Source organism: Halichoerus grypus, chromosome 6 (genome assembly GCF_964656455.1).
Source record: "Halichoerus grypus chromosome 6, mHalGry1.hap1.1, whole genome shotgun sequence".
NCBI lineage: Eukaryota > Metazoa > Chordata > Mammalia > Carnivora > Phocidae > Halichoerus > Halichoerus grypus.
Genome location: NC_135717.1, coordinates 94832585 through 94851103, shown reverse-complemented (window position 1 = coordinate 94851103; position 18519 = coordinate 94832585). Strand labels below are relative to the sequence as shown.

At 36.2% G+C, this 18519-nt stretch overlaps 2 protein-coding genes across 13 annotated transcripts in view; one reads left to right on the top strand and one right to left on the bottom strand.

Annotated features, from left to right (window-relative positions):
* The window catches only part of SLCO1A2 (solute carrier organic anion transporter family member 1A2), a 110175-nt gene that overhangs the window by 60188 nt on the left and 31468 nt on the right, over window positions 1–18519 (top strand). For 4 of the 8 annotated variants that reach the window (XM_036119183.2, XM_078075710.1, XM_078075716.1 and 1 more), the window contains 4 exons: window positions 8567–8757; window positions 9100–9221; window positions 14377–14518; window positions 18241–18373. In XM_036119183.2, coding sequence (XP_035975076.1) covers window positions 9162–9221; window positions 14377–14518; window positions 18241–18373 — 335 coding nt within the window. In that variant the 5' untranslated portion in view covers window positions 8567–8757; window positions 9100–9161. Of the gene's footprint in view, window positions 1–8566; window positions 8758–8881; window positions 8990–9099; window positions 9222–14376; window positions 14519–18240; window positions 18374–18519 lie in introns of those variants that run through there. The other 4 variants (XM_078075711.1, XM_078075712.1, XM_078075713.1 and 1 more) reach the window with 4 other exon arrangements.
* The window catches only part of IAPP (islet amyloid polypeptide), an 81515-nt gene that overhangs the window by 39660 nt on the left and 23336 nt on the right, over window positions 1–18519 (bottom strand). For 3 of the 5 annotated variants that reach the window (XM_078075719.1, XM_078075725.1, XM_078075720.1), the window contains exon 3: window positions 5527–5613. The exons of 1 other annotated variant lie outside the window; for it this stretch is intronic. The gene's annotated coding sequence lies outside the window, so the exon portion shown is untranslated. Of the gene's footprint in view, window positions 1–1027; window positions 1141–5526; window positions 5614–18519 lie in introns of all 5 variants that reach the window. One more of the 5 variants, XM_078075721.1, reaches the window with a different exon arrangement.

The following is an 18519-nucleotide window of genomic DNA, read 5'->3' as shown; positions in this document are numbered from 1 at the left end:
ATGAGAACTTGACTGGACCAGTGTTTACCAGTCTCTTTGGGCTTATATGAGAGTCTTATCCTCCTTTATGGTAATGTATAATCTTTTGGAAATTCTTATAAATTAAAAAAAAAAAAGCTTATTTAAAAGTAGATGATTCTACCTAAGTGTTTGTAGGCAATTATTAACTTAATTATGATATTTGGTAATATTAAGTATGAAAGCAAATTTCTTGTCATGTAAATCATATTATTTAACACAGGTATACCCTTCCTTATATTAAATTAGTGTTGTGAGAAAATGCACAACCTGTTACGAAACAAACTCAAAAATTTGTTGTATTTGGCTGTAGGAAGTCATATATGAAAATGTCGGTTGGTGTTTAACTATTGTACATGTTAAGGTGTATCAACAAAAGCTGATATTATGATGTTAGAAATTTTTACACTTAGAATGTTTAAAAAAGTTTTTAAAAATCAGTAAGCTTAGTTTTATAATGTTTGAATTTTCTTTTAAATTAAGGAGATAAGAGAATGGCTTTTATGTTATTATGTGCAGATATTTCTCTGAGCATGAAAAAGTCCATCTAGATTCAATTCTTCATCTATTATTCCTCTTCAAAAATTGGTTTAGGAACAATAGGACTATAAAATAAGGTACTAGGCAAAAATTTTGATTAGATGAATGAAACTGATCCAATGAAGATAATCTTGAGGGAAATCTATAACATCATTATTTTTTAATGCTCCCCATTACGTTATATTTTAACAGCAGTGCTCTTCAAGCTTCCTGTCTTTATTCAGTGGCCCATTAGAGGTATAAATAAAACAGCATATGACCACAAATAAAGATAGTTTAAAATTGTCTAATGATCCAAGCTTCCATGCTGACAAATTCAGCTAAGGGGTAACCTGAAGGAGAGGCCAGTCAGGCGCCTAATCATATGATTAATGCTAGTCCCGAACCTCTTGCTTGATACGTATTTAGGGCTCGAAACTTAAACAATTGTTTTATTTACTAATCCCAAAGTAGGGATTTGAATGGATACCTTTATGGCCTGTAACCACATCCAGTAGGAAGTTCTGCATAGCTACCCCAGGTGCCTTCCAGGTCTTTCAGTGGCTCCAGTCAGGGAAATTATGGATGCCTTGGGTTGTTTAGCTAAATTAAAGCCCAAATAATCAAAGAGAAGGGAGAGAAAAAGGAGACACACAAAAGTTCTTAGTGAAAGCAAAATAATTAGAGAAGCAAGAAAAAAATAGTAGTTAAGAATGGAACATTACCATGGATTAGAAATGTGCTGTGTTCATATGACATTAAAAAAAAAAAATCAATTCCAATGATGGGCATTCTTTTCCTCTGTGGTTTTTTTTGTTTGTTTGTTTTGTTTTGTTTTTTAATAAAAAAGGTATAACCATTCTTGTGGAAAACAGCACAGAAATTTCCAAAGGAAAAACAAAACAAAATCAACCATAATCCCATCCAGAGATAACCACTTTTAAGATTCTGGTTTTGGTCTTTCAGTATTTTATCTAAAAAATACAACAGTGAACACATGAACACACACACACACACACACACACACACACACACACACACACCCCACACACACACACCATGGTGGAAAGGCAGATTAGGGTAATGGTTAATAGCCTCTAAAGTCAGGATGTCTGAATGGCTCAGTCAGTTAAGCATCTGCCTTTAGTTCAGGTCATGATCCCAGAGTCCTGGGATCTAATCCAGCACTAGGCTCCCTGCTCAGTGGGGAGTCTACTTCTCCTCTACCCCTCCCCCTTGCTCGTACTCTCTCTCTCTCTCTCATTCTCTCTCTCTCCCACTCTCTCTCTCTCAAATAAATAAATAAATCTTTAAAAAGAAAAGTAGTCTCTAAAGCCAGAATGCATGGTTCTCAATCCTGCCTCTGACACTTATAAGCTGTGTGTCCTTGCACACATTTACTTGACCTCTCTGTGCTTTAATTCCACATCTTTAAAGTTGGGATAACATTGACGTCATAGAGTTTTATGAGAATCAAATGGATTGACATCTATAAAGCTTCTAGAATAGTGCCTATAATACAGAAAGTAGTATATAATGTTTATATTTTTGTCTCTAATTATATATAGTTTTACAAAAAAGTGGTACCACATTGTATATATTATAATAGATCTTATGTTTTTCCAATCTGGTTATAGCCCTTTAGGAAAATCTGCTTTTCCATGCTTTTCTTGCATGTCAGGGTCTTTAAGAGTGTCCAATAAATAAATATCAATTAATACCAGCTTCCCCCTCATCCTAATTGTGAGTCAGTTGAAAAATAAGACAGAGAAGTATAACAGGGAGAGTCCAAAATATCACTTCCAGTACTGAACAAGCTGGTACGAGGGATGTGGCTTACTTCTGTTGGCAAGCATGCCTCCTTACAGGTGGCCACCAGATACATAAGCTTCCCCAAGTAAGTCCTTGGATCATCACAGCCCTCTCACACGGAATAAGTGAGGTTACGGAGAGGACAGGCGTGTCATGCCAATGGAATTCTATCTGCCTTGGAAAGGTTTTACTTCTGACTTTAATGTCCTTTAAAACCTTGCTTGTTGAAGCACTCTGACAAAGCACGTAGTGGTAACTCAGACTGTGTATCTCAGATCTCTTTGGACATTTTCCCCACATATAACTTGAATAAGCTGGATATGCCTTGCCAAGTGAAGACTTGGTGACCACAACTGTGCTTACATGATGTAAAAGTAGTTGATTAATGTAGGAGTCAATTGAAAATCGGTTCATTTGGTGCAAAGCCTCATGTCTTCTTGGGTATCACAAAGAGACTGCAATGTTTGTGTATGTAATGTCGAGAGCTGGCCAATTATGTGACTAGTTAAATCTCCTGTGTCTATTACTAAGAATTTAGAGCATTAATGATTGAAGGTATATTATCCAGTAATACAAATAGCTACCCTTCACTGAATGCTGATTGTGTGCTCACATCATGTTATACATTTATTACATTTTATCTTAATTCTACTGCAGCTGATTGTGGTTGAATTGGTTTTTTGTTTTTCTGCCTCCTATTCTCTGATCCTCTCTGTATCCCAAGACACTAACTTCTGAAAACTAAATTTCCCAGGCTCTCTTGCATCTGATTTCCTGTTAGTTTGTCAACGACACGTATTGATGTGAGACTGGAGTTGTTAAAATCAAAAGAAACAAGATCAGCCTTGGAAATTCCTGGAGCAGACAAAACCAGTTTACTTGTTACAAATAAAGCTTAACTTAGCTTATTTTTGCAAGACTAACTGGATGTGGGTAATTTCTTGCTTATGCTTCTGGAAATTGTAAGGAAAACTTAAACTCTTTCCATAAAGTTGATATGAAGTAACCACTGACCAATTCACTATCACTTAAGAAAATTCTAATATTCTGACGAACTACTGAAAAAATGAAACAGTAACTGTTTTCTTACTATATAAGATGCTTTATAATAATATACTCCTGAGCCTCATTCCATGTTTTGGTTTGAGTGCTCCTGGTTTTGCAAACTTTCTTTTTTTTGGTGTGTGCACAGTAAACTTTTACTAATTACTACTTCAGTGATTCATTGGTTTGACTTCTGTTATTTCTGAACTTTTGTAAAGAGAAGAAAAGCCAAGACGTATCTACCCTCTGTAGGTGGTGCCTCTGGCAGGGGCTGTATATCCTTGAGGACTCTTGGTCCTACAGCTCAGGCCTTTTCCCTTTTTGATTCAGCCTTAAGCGTGGGAGTAACTTCTTACTGGTATAAATCTCTGGATTGCACACCATTTGCCCAGTTTGGCTTTTAAACTCTTCTGATACTTTTATAAGTGGTTTTCCATATTAAATTCTTTTACTGAACTACCTGTCATGAGTTCTATTTTCCTGTCTGGACCTTGGCTGATAGGAAAGATAGAGACTGTCTTCATTGTGTGGATAGATTAAGGTGACTTGTACAAAATCACACAGCTAGTTTAACAACAAGCTTTCAAACCAGCTGGGCTTCATTTCAAAGCCCAAGTACTTAAACTATTGTGCTGTACTCAAATGGTATTCCAAATGAATACACAAACAAAAAGTTTTCATTAATTGCCTCTTCCCAGTACTTAGGTCAAATTGTCTGCATTATGGCACTAGCTGGCTATGATTATCATTTAATTATCTATCTCTCCCAATAGCTTATGAGCAGGCACATATGTTATTCATCTTTGTATTCCTAGCACCAACCACTGTGCTTGGAATGCAGTAGAGTCTTCATAAATATTTGGGGAATGAATGAATAATAATCATTGCCATCTATGGAGTAACTATTTCATTCCAACAACCCCACAAGGAGCATTATGTAAATTTTATAACTCAATCTTCATTAACAATCTTGCTAGGTAGGCATAAACACATAACTATCCCACATCTTAGGTAAGGAAAAATAGGCTCCAAGAGTTTAAACAACTCACAACTAAACTAGAATTCGCTAACTGGGCTTCAAGTGATGACATTTTTACTATATCTAGCTGCCTCCATTAAAGTGAATGAACAAATACATAAATCGATGGGTTGGGGAAAAATAGAAACATTTTATTGGATTTTCAGTTATTTGGGGAGCTTTATAAACATAAAATCTTATCTCTATGAGGAAAAGGAGCAACTCAGTATCTACATGCCAGACTTTAATGAAGGAACATGTTTTTGTATCCAAAATTAGGTCTATACAGGCAAAAGGAAGAAAAGAATTGGGATAATAATCTGAAGAAATGAAAGAGTTTAAATTGCAAGTGTGGAAGGGGTGCCCAAGTGGCTCAGCTGGTTGAGCCTCCTACTTTTGGTTTCGGCTTAGGACATGATCTCAGGGTCATGATCTTAGGGTTGTGAGATCAAGCTGGGGCCAGGCCTTGAACTCAGTTAGGTCAGCAGGGAGTCCACTTGAGATTCTCTCCCTCTGCCTCCACCTCCGCCCCTGCTCATGCTCTTGTGTTCTCTCTCTAAAATAAAAAAATCTTTAAAAAAAATTGCAAGTGTGGAAAACAATGGCTATTCTCATAATTACCTAATCATTCTCTAGAATGTCTTGGCATGGGATAAAACACTGACGATATTTACAATCAGTCCTCCTAAAGATTTAGAAGTCAGGTTTCAGATTTACTTTTCCACATCTTGGTCTGTTATCCAGAATTAGACAGTATGTTATCCAAAGTAACAGGGTAGGTATTTTTATTCCTGGATTGCTGATGGAGATTTTTGTGCTTGTGTTTTTGTGTGTTCCATTCTTTGCTTTGAATGGTGTAATCAATGTATTAGTCTATGACTCAGTTAAGTTTCTCCTCTACTTTTGCCTGAAGTTATGCATTCCTGGTTCCTCCTCTGAATGTAGGAAGTAAAATAATGCCTATGTTTGTAAGGCTGATTTGCAGAATCCATTATCTTATTTTTTGATTTCAGATGAAACTGAACTAATAGAAGAAAAATAATTTGGAAGGCATCACACAAAGAGTTATTGTTGCTTCTTCTTTTTTTTTTTTTTTTGGTCTTATTGGCACTTACTTGATTTGGTATTGGCTGCAATTATTTCAGCTGGATACCACCAAGAGGCTGTTCTTTTTTTGCAGAGTTAGGAGTGATTTGAAGATTCTGGAAATAAACAACTTTCATAAGATTTTTGCTGGTGCAGCCCTCTCTTTTTTTTCTCCCAGGGGAAGGATGTTCTCTTAGGTCTTCTTCATGTATGTACGACTAGTTTTGTCATGATAAAGGAAAGCCTTTATTTTTATTAATTCAATAGTATAGAAAAATGTAAAATTAAACATATGTATTTCCCCCTGGTGACTTATAGTAATAAAAAACTATGTCTAGATACTTAACACTGGGGGAAAGGCACAAACAAGACCATTTATTTGTTTTGTAAAACATTGTATTCTTCTGTGATTGAGACATATCACTAAGGGCTGACAACCCAGGGGTGCCAAAAACCAGGAGCATTGCTATTCAATGGTTATAGAGTTTCAGTCATGCAAGACGAAAAAACTCTAGAGGTCCAATGACCCCAAATATACATTTAGTTAACAATTCTATAATGTGCTTTCACCACAGCTACAAAACAAAACAAAAACAAAGAACCCCAGTAGGGTTGTGATGAGTAGGCATGGAAGAAACTCAACCACATTTGTGCAAGAATGCATACTAAAGAATTACCTGCCCCCATTTGAATGCTGAGAAGGAGTTAGAGAAGGAAAATGCTTCTACACTTAATAAAACTTGAGCAAGTTGTTTTCATTAACAGTAATGATTGATGGGGATTTGTTGGTGACATTGTGGTCCCAGGAGCAGAAGTCACTGTATAAACAAAACTGTGCTAACAAAAGGGGTCTGTTCACATGACTGGCACTGGCAGGGCCACGAGGATATGAAGAAACAACGGGTGCGTTTCCTGATTTGGAGCCAAAGTACTCAACAGTGATTGTGACATTAACTATTGGATTTCATGAATTTTTTTATTTTTTTATTTTTATTTTATTTTTTTTTAAAGATTTATTTATTTATTTATTTGAGAGAGAGAGAATGAGAGAGCAAACACATGAGAGGGGGGAGGGTCAGAGGGAGAAGCAGACTCCCTGCTGAGCAGGGAGCCCGATGCGGGACTCGATCCAGGGACTCCAGGATCATGACCTGAGCCGAAGGCAGTCGCTTAACCAACTGAGCCACCCAGGCGCCCTCATGAATTTTTTTAAATAAATAGATTTTATTGATTCATTTATTTATTTTCCTCCATTAAAATTTTTAAAATGGGGTCACCTGGGTGGCTCAGTCGTTAAGCGTCTACCTTCGGCTCAGGTCATGATCCCAGCGTCCTGGGATCAAGCCCCGCATCGGGCTCCCTGCTCGGCGGGAAGCCTGCTTCTCCCTCTCCCACTCCCCCTGCTTGTGTTTCCTCTCTTGCTGTCTCTCTCTGTCTTTCAAATAAATAAATTTTAAAAAAATCTTGAAAATTTTTAAAATGTGTCTGAAAAGCTAGAATGTTTTAGGGAACGTTTAGTGTTAACTTAATCACATTTAATTCCTTCCAGGTGCTTAGCTTCAAACAACTACCTCTTACCCCAGTCAAGACAACTGTTTATAAAACTTTTCTCAAGACAATAAACACATTTTGAACAAATCTTTGAGGCATGGTGATAAAAACTGCTCAAGATGGGTACATAGTATCACAATGCAGAGATGGAACTAGAGAATTCCTGTTTGTGGGGATTTTCTGTGTCACTAACTCTACATTCTGTGTCCTGTGGTTGCCGCATAGGAAAAATAGGCATTTAGAATAGTCATGACTTTAGCCACTAAAAAGAGTGAAGCTAACTTAGACATGGGAGAGGAATAGGTTTTCTCCTTCTCTTATTGTTTAATTGCGTGACCATAATTGGGCTCAGATATTGGCAAGGAGAATAGAAGGGAAAAAAAGAGAGGAGGAAGACTGGATTCTAAATCGTGAGAAGGAAGAAATGAGGACAGTTGAGAGGTTTGTGATAAAAGCAGATATATTACAAACGAGGACCAAAGACTAGCAGTACCCATTCTTTTGAAAAATTAACCCTATCTATTGGTTTTTCCAAAACTAGTGCCATGTACTTGCTCTGTAATTAAGGTGACTTGGCGTTTTATGGGGAGGATTTCAGCATGAGTTCATTTGTATGCTATTCAGATTTGCCAAGACTGTCTCTAATAATTTTCACGTATGATCTACCAAGTTTTCACCACTTACATACCAAACAATTTGTATTTGGTCATATGCTGTTCAGTTGTATTCTAATGTGTTTTATTTAAAAGTTTTACCTTTTTCAATAAAAACATAAGTTCCTTGCGATCTGGGTCCAAGTACTTTCCACAGAGGCTTACACCTTTCTAACTGGTTTATATTGTCTATAGGACAGCTTACTGTCTTGTTCACAGCTAAAATCCTGTGCTTAGCCCTATGGTTGGTACATAGCAGACTTTCAAGAAATGTTTGTTATGTCTGCGAGAAGATGAGTAAAGAGAACTAAGCTCATACATAATTGTTCAGTGGCTGTTGCCTTAATGTGTGTAGGGAAGTGGGATTCAGCAAATGTATAGAGGCAAAGCAATTAGGTTTTATAAATTAGTGCACTAAGGGTCACTTGTTAAATGGATATTGTTCAGAAGATTTTAATATATTAATGCTGGGGATACTACTAAGGTATCATTCTGGCAACTTGAAGTAGATTTACTAGAATAAATATTGTCCGAGTGAAACACTTCGGTTTTGGTGCAAAATAAGGCCCTAGTTTCAAGACACAAGCAGACAAAATCTTTGACAAAAGGTTAGTAGAATTTAATAGTTTAACTCATCTTTTCGTTTTACATATAAAAATGTGTGCCTATGTAATATATATGTGTGTAAATACACATATATCTGTATTTATTATATGTGTAGGCATATAGATCTCCACTTATATGTTTGGTCTTCTTCTAAACCTCACATTATAACTTGGAACTGTAGGATTCTTTTCCAGAACATAGAATTATTTGTTATTTTTACTTAGGCTATTTCCATGATTAAAATTCCATATCTCCCCAGGTTTCCGTGAATCAGCAGTGCCCCAGAAAACGTTTCCCTTCCTGAGACTCCAGGGAAGTCTTGGAACGCAAAGAACTTGAAGAGGGAGCCTGGCCAAATAGAGATTTTTGAGCCTTGGTAGGCTTGCTGAAGCAGATTTTTAGCACAAACACAAATCAAAGTCTTTGTGTACTTAAAAGCAGCATTTTCATGTAAGTCCAAAAAGCTCACTTTGGTTCTATTTGTTTGGCTAAAGAAATGAAAAGCTTTGTTTTAACCACGTGGTCATTATTTTGCATGGGGACCTAGCAAATTATTCTAATATCTTTAATCTCACTAAAGAGTAACTAAAGTTATTTGATGTAACTTTCTCAATGGAAAATTAGCAACTAAATCTTCTCTAACGTCATTATTTTCTTCTAGATCTGAATCAAAGCTTCTCAGGTATTTTTGTAATACAATGGAATCTGATTGTTACTCAGATTCCGTGTTTTCTTCAAAAGAATGACGATTTATGATTTTGTCAGTTAATGGATTTTTGTCTCCTTTAAAAGGATAGAAATAAGAAATATCAAGATTTAAAACCTAAATACCTTGGAACACTCAGAAGAACAACATGGCAGAAATTGAGAAAAGAATTGAAACCCATAGAATAAGATGTCTTTCCAAGCTGAAGGTATGGACTCGTGTGTGTGTGGATATATGTATATGTACCTTTTTTTTTTTAACCTAGAGCTTGTAAAGTTGCTCACATGAAGTGATTTAATGTTAATGTCACATTACCTGATATACTGATAATTTCTTGCTTTGCTGAGGTTTGTTTTAAACTGAGGGTTGAATAGGGCTATTGATTCGGGCAATTTAATCAGAAATGGTTTTGAGGAACTTAAATGGAAGATAAGGTCTTAAAGTTTTCAGGCACATAATATATTACACCAGGATTTAATTTGTTGTATCAAAAGGCCATTTTAATGCTCACCCTTGTAGGGTTTGTAGTCCAGAGGAGTATGGGGGTCTCTCCTAGAAAATGGTTCAATGGACAGAAATGCTTTGTCTATCTGCATGCAATGATTACTTCACAACAAGCCAGTAAAACAAATGTTTACTTCAAGCTTTGGCAACATATCAATCATTCTCTGTAAGAATAATGCCCATTTTGTTAGCTGTTTCTGGTATTCTTGCCTATTTCAGAGCAAATTCTTTTCATATAACTTCAAAGCCATTTGCCTTCAAAGAAAATTTGAATTTGTTTTAAACCAAGGGATCTGGAAATTTGTCTGGATTCTACAGCTAGTGCCCGCAAGTGATTTCCAGACTTAAACTGCCACCAATATTCTCCCTATCAAAGTTTGTTTTCTCTTCACACACATGTAGGGAACATCTACGCATGTGCATAAAAGTGGAGAATTATGATCTAGATCTAGAAAACTACTTTTGCCTAAAATGCCATATTAATTATTTTAAAAATTCCTCTTAAATTGTCCCCCAATTCTCATCTTCTTCTTCTAAAATTGAGTGTTAAAAATAAGGATCTAGGCTCAGGATCCCCGTGTTCATACCTAGGTTCAACTGCATACTTGCCAGGTGACCTTGGACAAGTTCCTTAACCTCTTTGTGCCTCCGCTTTCTTATTTGAAAAAGCTAACAACAATACTCTTATTTCATAGGATTTTTTTCCTTTTTACAAACTTGGAAAAATTACTAGAATATTATAAACATTCAATAAATATTAGCTATTATTATTGATAGCATTATATGTTAACTAACTGGAATTTAAATAAAAACTTGGAAGAAAAAATTAATAGCATTTGTGTATAAAAGTCAAGTCAATCAGAGAAAGACAATTATCATATGGTTTCACTCATGTGTGGAATGTAAGAAATAGTGCAGAGGATCATAAGAAAAGGGAGGGAAAACTGAACGGAAAGAAATCAGAGAGGGAGACAAACCATGAGAGACTCTTAACTCTGGGAAACAAACTGAGGGTTGCTGAAGGGGAGGTGGGTGGGGGGATGGGGTAACTGGGTGATGAGCATTAAGGAGGGCACGTGATAGGATGAGCACTGAGCGTTACATACAACTGATGAATTACTGAACACTACATCTGAAACTAATGATGTTGGCTAATTGAATTTAAATAAAAAAATAAAAGTCAAGTCAGGTGTTATTTATAAATAATTGCTCTTAATTTAATATTTGCTTACTTTGGAGTTTGGCAAGATTAGATACTGATGTTCATGTTATGGCAAAATATTAAGAGGACAAGTCTATCAGGTAAAACTGGGCACCAACTGCTTAATAGTCAGATTTTTTTTTTTTGCTTTTCTGAACTTAGAAATATGCATATTAAACAAAATTCTTTAGAAAGCATCAGAGGACTGTCCTCAATAAGTTTGCCTAAAACTCTGGGCATTACTGTTAAATGCTAGTAGGATAGCTTCATAAACATAGAGGTTATTTTGCACCAGACATGAGTCATAATAGCCACTGGTTGCTTTCACTTTGTGACTAGAACCAAACTGTTCAGGCAACCCATCTAGGTGTTTTAGGAAAGAACATTGGGGTCATGATTCATCTAGTTTCCTTTCTTAAAGTGTAAAATAAAATAAATTATTCTCCCAAATATGATTCATATGTTATTTTGTAGACCTGACTTTTAAATATAAAACCTGAATTATAAAACCATATGAAAATTTTATATTCTCAATCATGTGCTCTGCAAAGATTTATAGTGTGGAGTCAGTTTCTACAAATGACATTTACTATAAAAGAATAAACAACTGGAGTTATAGCCATATTATCTTCTCAGCCATGTAATGGTTTTGACTCATATTGAGCTTTATACTTAAATTTCCCAGTTCTTTTTCCATAAATTTCTATTCAGATTTCTCCAAATGAATTGGTACAGCCAACTCAGCTTAGGAGTATTTATTTAATCCTATTATATTTCATCTTATATTCAGCCCACTTTGAGCTCTGACCACTTCTTCAGGATGTTTTTGAATATTTCATCTGTCATTCATTCAGCAAACTTGTATTGAGTGCCTACTATTCTTTAGGCATTTACTAGACACCAAAGATACAAAGGTAAATAATATATGGATCCTATATTTGAATTGTTCACAGTATAGTGAGGGAGGAGGTTATAGGCATCCAAGCTTATATATAAAGTGCGTTGTGATAAGAGCTATAATAGAGACAGTACACAGCAGGTAGGTAACGAGTGAGTAGTCAAGGCTGCCTGGGGAGCAGAGAGACAGGAAGGCTCCACATTAGAAACGATGATAGAGTTGATAATAGAGATAGAGTATGCATTTATCAGATGCATAAGGGGAAGAAAAACTTTACAAGTGGAATGCCATCCTGTAAAAGGCACTGAGATGTGAAATGGCATGGTGAATTAAGAAACTGTAAGTAGAACATTATGTCCAGGGACAAGCAGCAGGATATGATACTGAGATATAGATGAGACACCGTTTGCCATCTAAAAAATAGAGATTTTTGCTTGTAGGAAATCACTAAAACGTTTTAGGAAGTGAAATCACATGCTAGTTATGCATTTTATTAATTCATTTGACAGGTATTTACTAAACTCCAAATTAGTGGTGGTGGCAAGGGGAGGGAGTGTAGGTGTGGACAAGACTAGAGGCAACTAAGTAATGCTGGCAATTGTCTTTTTTTTTTTTTTTTTTTTTTTTTTAAAGATTTTATTTATTTATTTGACAGAGAGAGACACAGCGAGAGAGGGAATACAAGCAGGGGGAGTGGGAGAGGGAGAAGCAGGCTTCCCGCGGAGCAGGGAGCCTGATGCGGGGCTCGATCCCAGGACCCTGGGATCATGACCTGAGCCGAAGGCAGACGCCTAACGACTGAGCCACCCAGGCGCCCCAATGCTGGCAATTGTCTTAGCTAAACTGTGTGTTCATTTGAGAGATTTCAGCATATGGATGATAGGGAAAGCTACGGGAATAAGTGAGATTTCTTAGGGAGAGCACATATAGCACAAAGAGTAGAAGGTACAAGACAAATCCTGAAGGGGTTGACCAAAGAGAAGACTGAATAGAAAGAGTCTAGCAGGCAGGTGGACATATACGTATGCATGGGGGGAGGGAATTTCAGGAAGAAAAGAGATTAGCGGGGTCAAATGAATCAGAGACATCAGGTTAGTTGAGGACTAAGAAGTATCTACTGAACTTGGAAACTAAGAAGTTGCTTTTGACCTTTTGTGGAGTAGTTCAGGAGAGGCCAGACATTAGGAAACTAAAGGGTGAATGGAAGGTTAGAGTCTAGACAATAAACCTAGATTATTCTTCCAAACAGCCTGATGGTAGCTGAAGTAGCAACTATCAGGGGTTAGGGAAAAAATAAAATTTTTTAAAGACAAATATCTTGAATATATTTATAAATTAGTAGGGAGAGAGGCAGTAAAGGGCGTGAGGTTGAACATAGAGGATAGAGTATTTACTGATAAATCATGATCTCAAATGGGTAGAATGGGTTCAAAAGCACGGGTGGAGGAATTTTATTGTACTGGAAAAGGGACACCTATCCTTTAAAGGCAGGAGGGGAATTAGAGGGGCAGAGATGGAGGTAAGTTTGATGATGACATTGTGGAGATCATTTGCTAGTCATGAAAAGCACCTGACTGGTTTGAAGACTGAGAAATAGAAAAGATTGTGAATAATTTTGAAGGGAATGTGCAGGTGCAATATAAATTGTGGGGTTGGTTCAAGATTGGGAATGTGAAAGGTGGAGGGGTGAAGATTTTAAGGATTTGAGTATGCTGGCTAGAGAGCAGACTGAATTGTCTCCAAGGATGGAATTGTCATCAGGAAACATCTTTAAGTGGGACCAAGGAAAAAGTCCTATGGCATAGGGTTGGAAACCACCATTCAGGACAACCTAAATCTATTCATCACTAATTTGTTGGTCTTGAAGCAGTGCTTAATCTACCTAATTATACTATTACCCAGTGTATAACACTCATTTGCCAAGCCCTCTATTGAAATCTAAGTCTGTTTCTTTCTAATTTAATAAAACTATCAAAATTTTGACTTTTCCACATTTTTAGTAAGATCATACTAGCTTTTGGTGATCACAATAGTTCTATTTGTTAAGTTGTCCTTGATTTTTGTTATGGATCACATCAACCTGACTGTCCTCTGAAACTCCATCAGTATACAGGAGATGTGATTCAATACATGGAAATTTATTGTATTCATATTCATTCCTTAAAGCAAATACCTGGTCAGTTTAGAAACATTTTTATAATGGTTTATAATTACTTTAATATAATATATATATAAATATGTATATATAACATATAACATTGCTTTAAATAAATAAACTGGGAGTGAGCAGCAATCTAATGTTGCATAATTTACCTATTACTTTGGAGAGACCCTGAGCAAATTTGCTATAGAAATAATGTCTGTGTAATGCCACGTTCCTTTTTTTATTATCGTATATGTCTTCTTTGTACTACAGATAGCATTATAGTGCTGAAGATCTATTTAAACTATTAGCTATATCTTATTTAGAGTGGCTGTTTCTGTGTATGTACAAGATATGCCTATAAAATAATGAGGCTACAACTACTGACAAAATTCAATATTACTTATCAGTCCTACTTTGAGTTTTCAAAGAGATAACATGGCATGAAAGACCAGAAGAACAGACCACATTAAAAGTTTCTTGCATATTCAAGGGTTACTTATGTTGGAGACAACCATTCTTATGGTAGAAGATACTTTGTTAATAGGTGGCAGATACAAAAATATATGATCAAAAATAAATTTTTCCTGTGTTTTTTAATATTCTTTTCTCCCTAGATGTTTCTTCTGGCAATAACATGTGCATTTGTATCCAAAACACTATCTGGATCTTACATGAATTCCATGCTCACACAAATAGAGAGACAATTCAACATCCCTACATTTCTAGTCGGATTTATTAACGGGAGCTTTGAGATTGGTAATGAATTATTTTTGCATTACTTCTTTTCATATTTTATCTATAAAACTAGTCTGAATTTTGTTCTCCTTATTTTCAATTTTAGAACTAATCTGACTAGTCTAATCTGACTGAATAACATGTTTTCCAAAATGAATGGATAGCCTTGCTAACTTTGGAATATTCTTAGAAACAATTCATTTAAATATTATCCCCCAAATAACACCTAAATATTGCCACATATCCAACCATTGGACTTTTTATTCTAATAGTTTTTTGGTCAGCTAGAATGAGTAGCAGAGTATTTAGAATTTTTATATTTAATCTATCATTTGATAATTCTTAAAACTCTATCTTCCTATTTAGAAGATATATATCATGGTAAACAAAGCTGTTTTCTAAAGGAAAACACGAATATTTTTCTTCTCCTGCTGTTTCTGGGAGGTTAACAATTCTTCTTTCTAAGTCCAGAGGGAAAAAGAAACTATTTTCACATCTCCCTGAATTTATTTCAGAAACAGACTCTAGGAAAGAATAAAATCTATTCTTACTGTCTGATTTTTGTGGAGGACTGGGAAGATGTGAAGACACGGGAAGAATGAGGAAGAGAGAGATTTCTCCTGTAAACAAAGCTGCATAGAAATATGAATACTATTCTTTCACAGTTTTAGAGTAGCTTCTACTTCCTCCAAGGTGAAAGTTACCTTTAATATACTTAATCAATATCTGGAAGAAAAATCGGGATTGAGGAGAGGCAAAGCTAAAACAGGTGATGCTTGATCTTGTCTCTTAGTGTTTAACCTATCCCCCCAACCCAACTCTGTACCACTTGTGGGCTGGATCCTGGTGAAGGAGTTAGAAATAACTCTTTATACAGTCCTGCCTGGACTCAGCTCACAATCTAATGGAGGGCATCGATGTACAATAATAATTTTAATTGAATGCAGTAAGTTCGGTGGCATAGATAGATGCAAAGTCCTATGGGAACATACATCAAGATACAGCCTTACTTAGGGAAGATGTTGGAGGATGAGTAAAAAGTTTTCTAGGTGAAGAAAGAGGGATGAGTGTGAAGGGAATTCCAATAGAAGAAGCATAAGGGCAAGGTAGTGTAGTAATTTGTATGGGGAGCAACATTCAGCCCAATATTATTGACTCACAAAGCTTATGTGGGAATTATTAAGGTATGAGTCTGGAGAAATGGGCAGCAGTGAGAAATCGACTATGGTTAGCCTTGTGTGTTTGCTATGGAACTTGCATAAAATGAAAATTATAAAAGTAAAAAGAAACCCCATTTTATTTGAATAAAATCATCAAAATATTAAAACAACTGGTCATATAGTAGTATTTGTGCTTACCAATACATTAAATATAATATCTACACTAAATTACAATACATTATACTACACTACAATACATTAAAAATAATATCTACACTTACCAATACATTAAATATAATATCTACACTAAACCCCAGGTTTACAGCTTGGGCAGTGGAGTGGATAGTGGTGCTGAGACAGAGAATAGGAGAAGGGGGACAAGACTGTGGTGGTGGCTATGGGGATGATGCTGAGTTCTGTTTAGGCAAATTATTTGTGGTATTAGCAGTGAGGCCTTTGAGTAATGATGTCTTCATGGCAGTTATATGAGCTAGAAGCCTTGGAGGAGCTGTTTGGGCTGGAGCTACTGATTACTGAGTAAACAGGTGGTTTTTAAAACTAAAGAACAGATGAGGCTATTTAGGGAGAGGGTACAGGGAGATAAGTACCATGGACAAAGGGTGGATCCCTGAGATGCACCAATACTTAAGGAATAGGTGGAAGAAAGGAGCCCACAAAAGTGTTAAGAGAGGGAATAGTCAGAGAATTAAGAGGGGAAGCAGGAGAGAATGTTATGATAGATACCAAGGGAGTAGAAGTTTCCAAAAGAAGAATTTGTCAGCAGTCTCAAAAGCATTAGACATATCCAGTTAGACAAGGATAGAAAACTATCCCCTGGGTTTTATGATATGATAATTGATGATTTTGGCCTGGGCACTTTTAGCTGAAGAGTAGATAGAGAAGCTAGAAGGCAGAAAGAGAGCAGTGACTTTGGGAAAGAATGAGAGGGGAAGAAGTGGAATCTGTGACTACAGGTGACTGTTGGTTTGGAGAGAAACTAGAAAATATCTGTAATTAAAATGCAGCAGAGAGGGAGACACTTAAAATGTATAAGAAAGATTTTAATTCTTGGACTAAGTTGCTGGAGAAATGGAGTAGGGTGTTAGACCTTGGATGGTCAGATGGGCACCACAACCTCTCAAACTGAAGGAAGGTGGAAAAGCCATTGAGGTGGGAAACCTGACTGCCCCAATTTTTTTGACAAAGTAGAAAGTATTAACTATGGAATGTGAGTGGCAATAGGTGGCTTGAGAAAAATGGTGAAGATCTGAAATAATTGCTGAAGGGAAGAGGAGAGGTAATTTACAGATGCCAATAAATGCATTAGTTTGCTTACCTTTCCTCAGTAATTTTTATAGACAGTGTTCTCCATACCTTTGATAAAAATATTATCTATCCATTTCTATTCCCTCTCAATGGTGATTATTTTACCAACAGAGAAAGGCAGCTTGAAATGCTCACCTTTACATGGAGAGAAGGCTCTTCCTTTCTTCTCATTTCAAAAGTGGATATGGCTTTTGAACGGTGGCTTTCTAGAGATAATACTTTCAATGTGGATGGCTTTGATGATGGGGATTTTAGAAACCCAGGGAGGCCAGTGTGGTGGCACTTGGTGAGGCACCGTCCATATGAAACAAAATATAGGCGCTGACATCTCTTCTTAACAAGGCAGACTAGAGCAAGACAGATATGGAAAGAAAAGTCTTCAAAATATACACTACTACTTGGAAAAGTATTAACACCTTGAGGGAGAGTTTTTAAAATTTTTATCATTCTCAAGCTCATCATAGAGATTTTCCTTATGTAGAGTAGATCAGGGAAAATATTGATCACTGAATTTAAAATGTATCATATGAGAACTTCCTCATGTGTTTGGTTCTTTGAACCCTTTACGCCATTCTTATCAAGTCTTGTCCATTGGAATGGGGCCTCCCCAATTAGTTTCTTTATCCTTAAACTTCATCCTAAGATGTGGATAAATTTTTCATTGAATTTACTTCTCAAAGCAAGACTTACTTCTAAGACCCAGTTGGAGAAGTGAAGACCTACTGTTTTTTACTTCTAAGGAGATAAGTAAAAATAAACATAGATCTCTGGCTTGGATATATTGACCAATATTTAGTTACATTTAAATCATGAGTTAAAACATAAATCTATCTGAATTTGACTTTGGCTTCTCTTTTCAAGCATGGAGCAGACATGGAGGGAAAGGCCAGAGGTGACATACAGTCTAACACCTACTTTGGCAGCCCATTTTTCTAAGCTACATAATCATGCACAGAGTCTTGAACATCTCTCAGAACCATTGCCCAGTCCCACTGGCTTCTCTCCTTCTGCCCTCTTTAAATGTTGGTGTTCCACAGAGATCTGTTTACATATTTGTCGACATTGTGAAACAGAGTACTTCTTCAAGGCACGAGTTGTGTCTTATTCATTTATTGCTTCATGCATCCCTAGCACCAGTCCTGGTATTTGAGAGAGTTTTTATACAATAAATGCCAGATAGTAAATGATTGGATGAAGCTAAGCTATTGTTCATTCTTACTGAAATATTCATTTTTTTCATCTCAATTTTTTTCCTAGGAAATCTTTTGTTGATTATATTTGTGAGTTATTTTGGAACCAAATTGCATAGACCTATACTGATTGGTGTCGGATGTGTGGTTATGGGCATAGGGTGTTTCTTACAATCTCTACCTCATTTCCTCATGGACCTGTAAGTATTCCAGTTTCTGATGACTTTTTAAGCTCAACTTTTGATTGTATGGAATGAAACTTGAAATTTCCTTTCTAGGAGCAATACTTCCTAAAAGCACAGAGCACCGCAATGGGAGCTGAAAGATGCAGATTCCGTTCCACCAG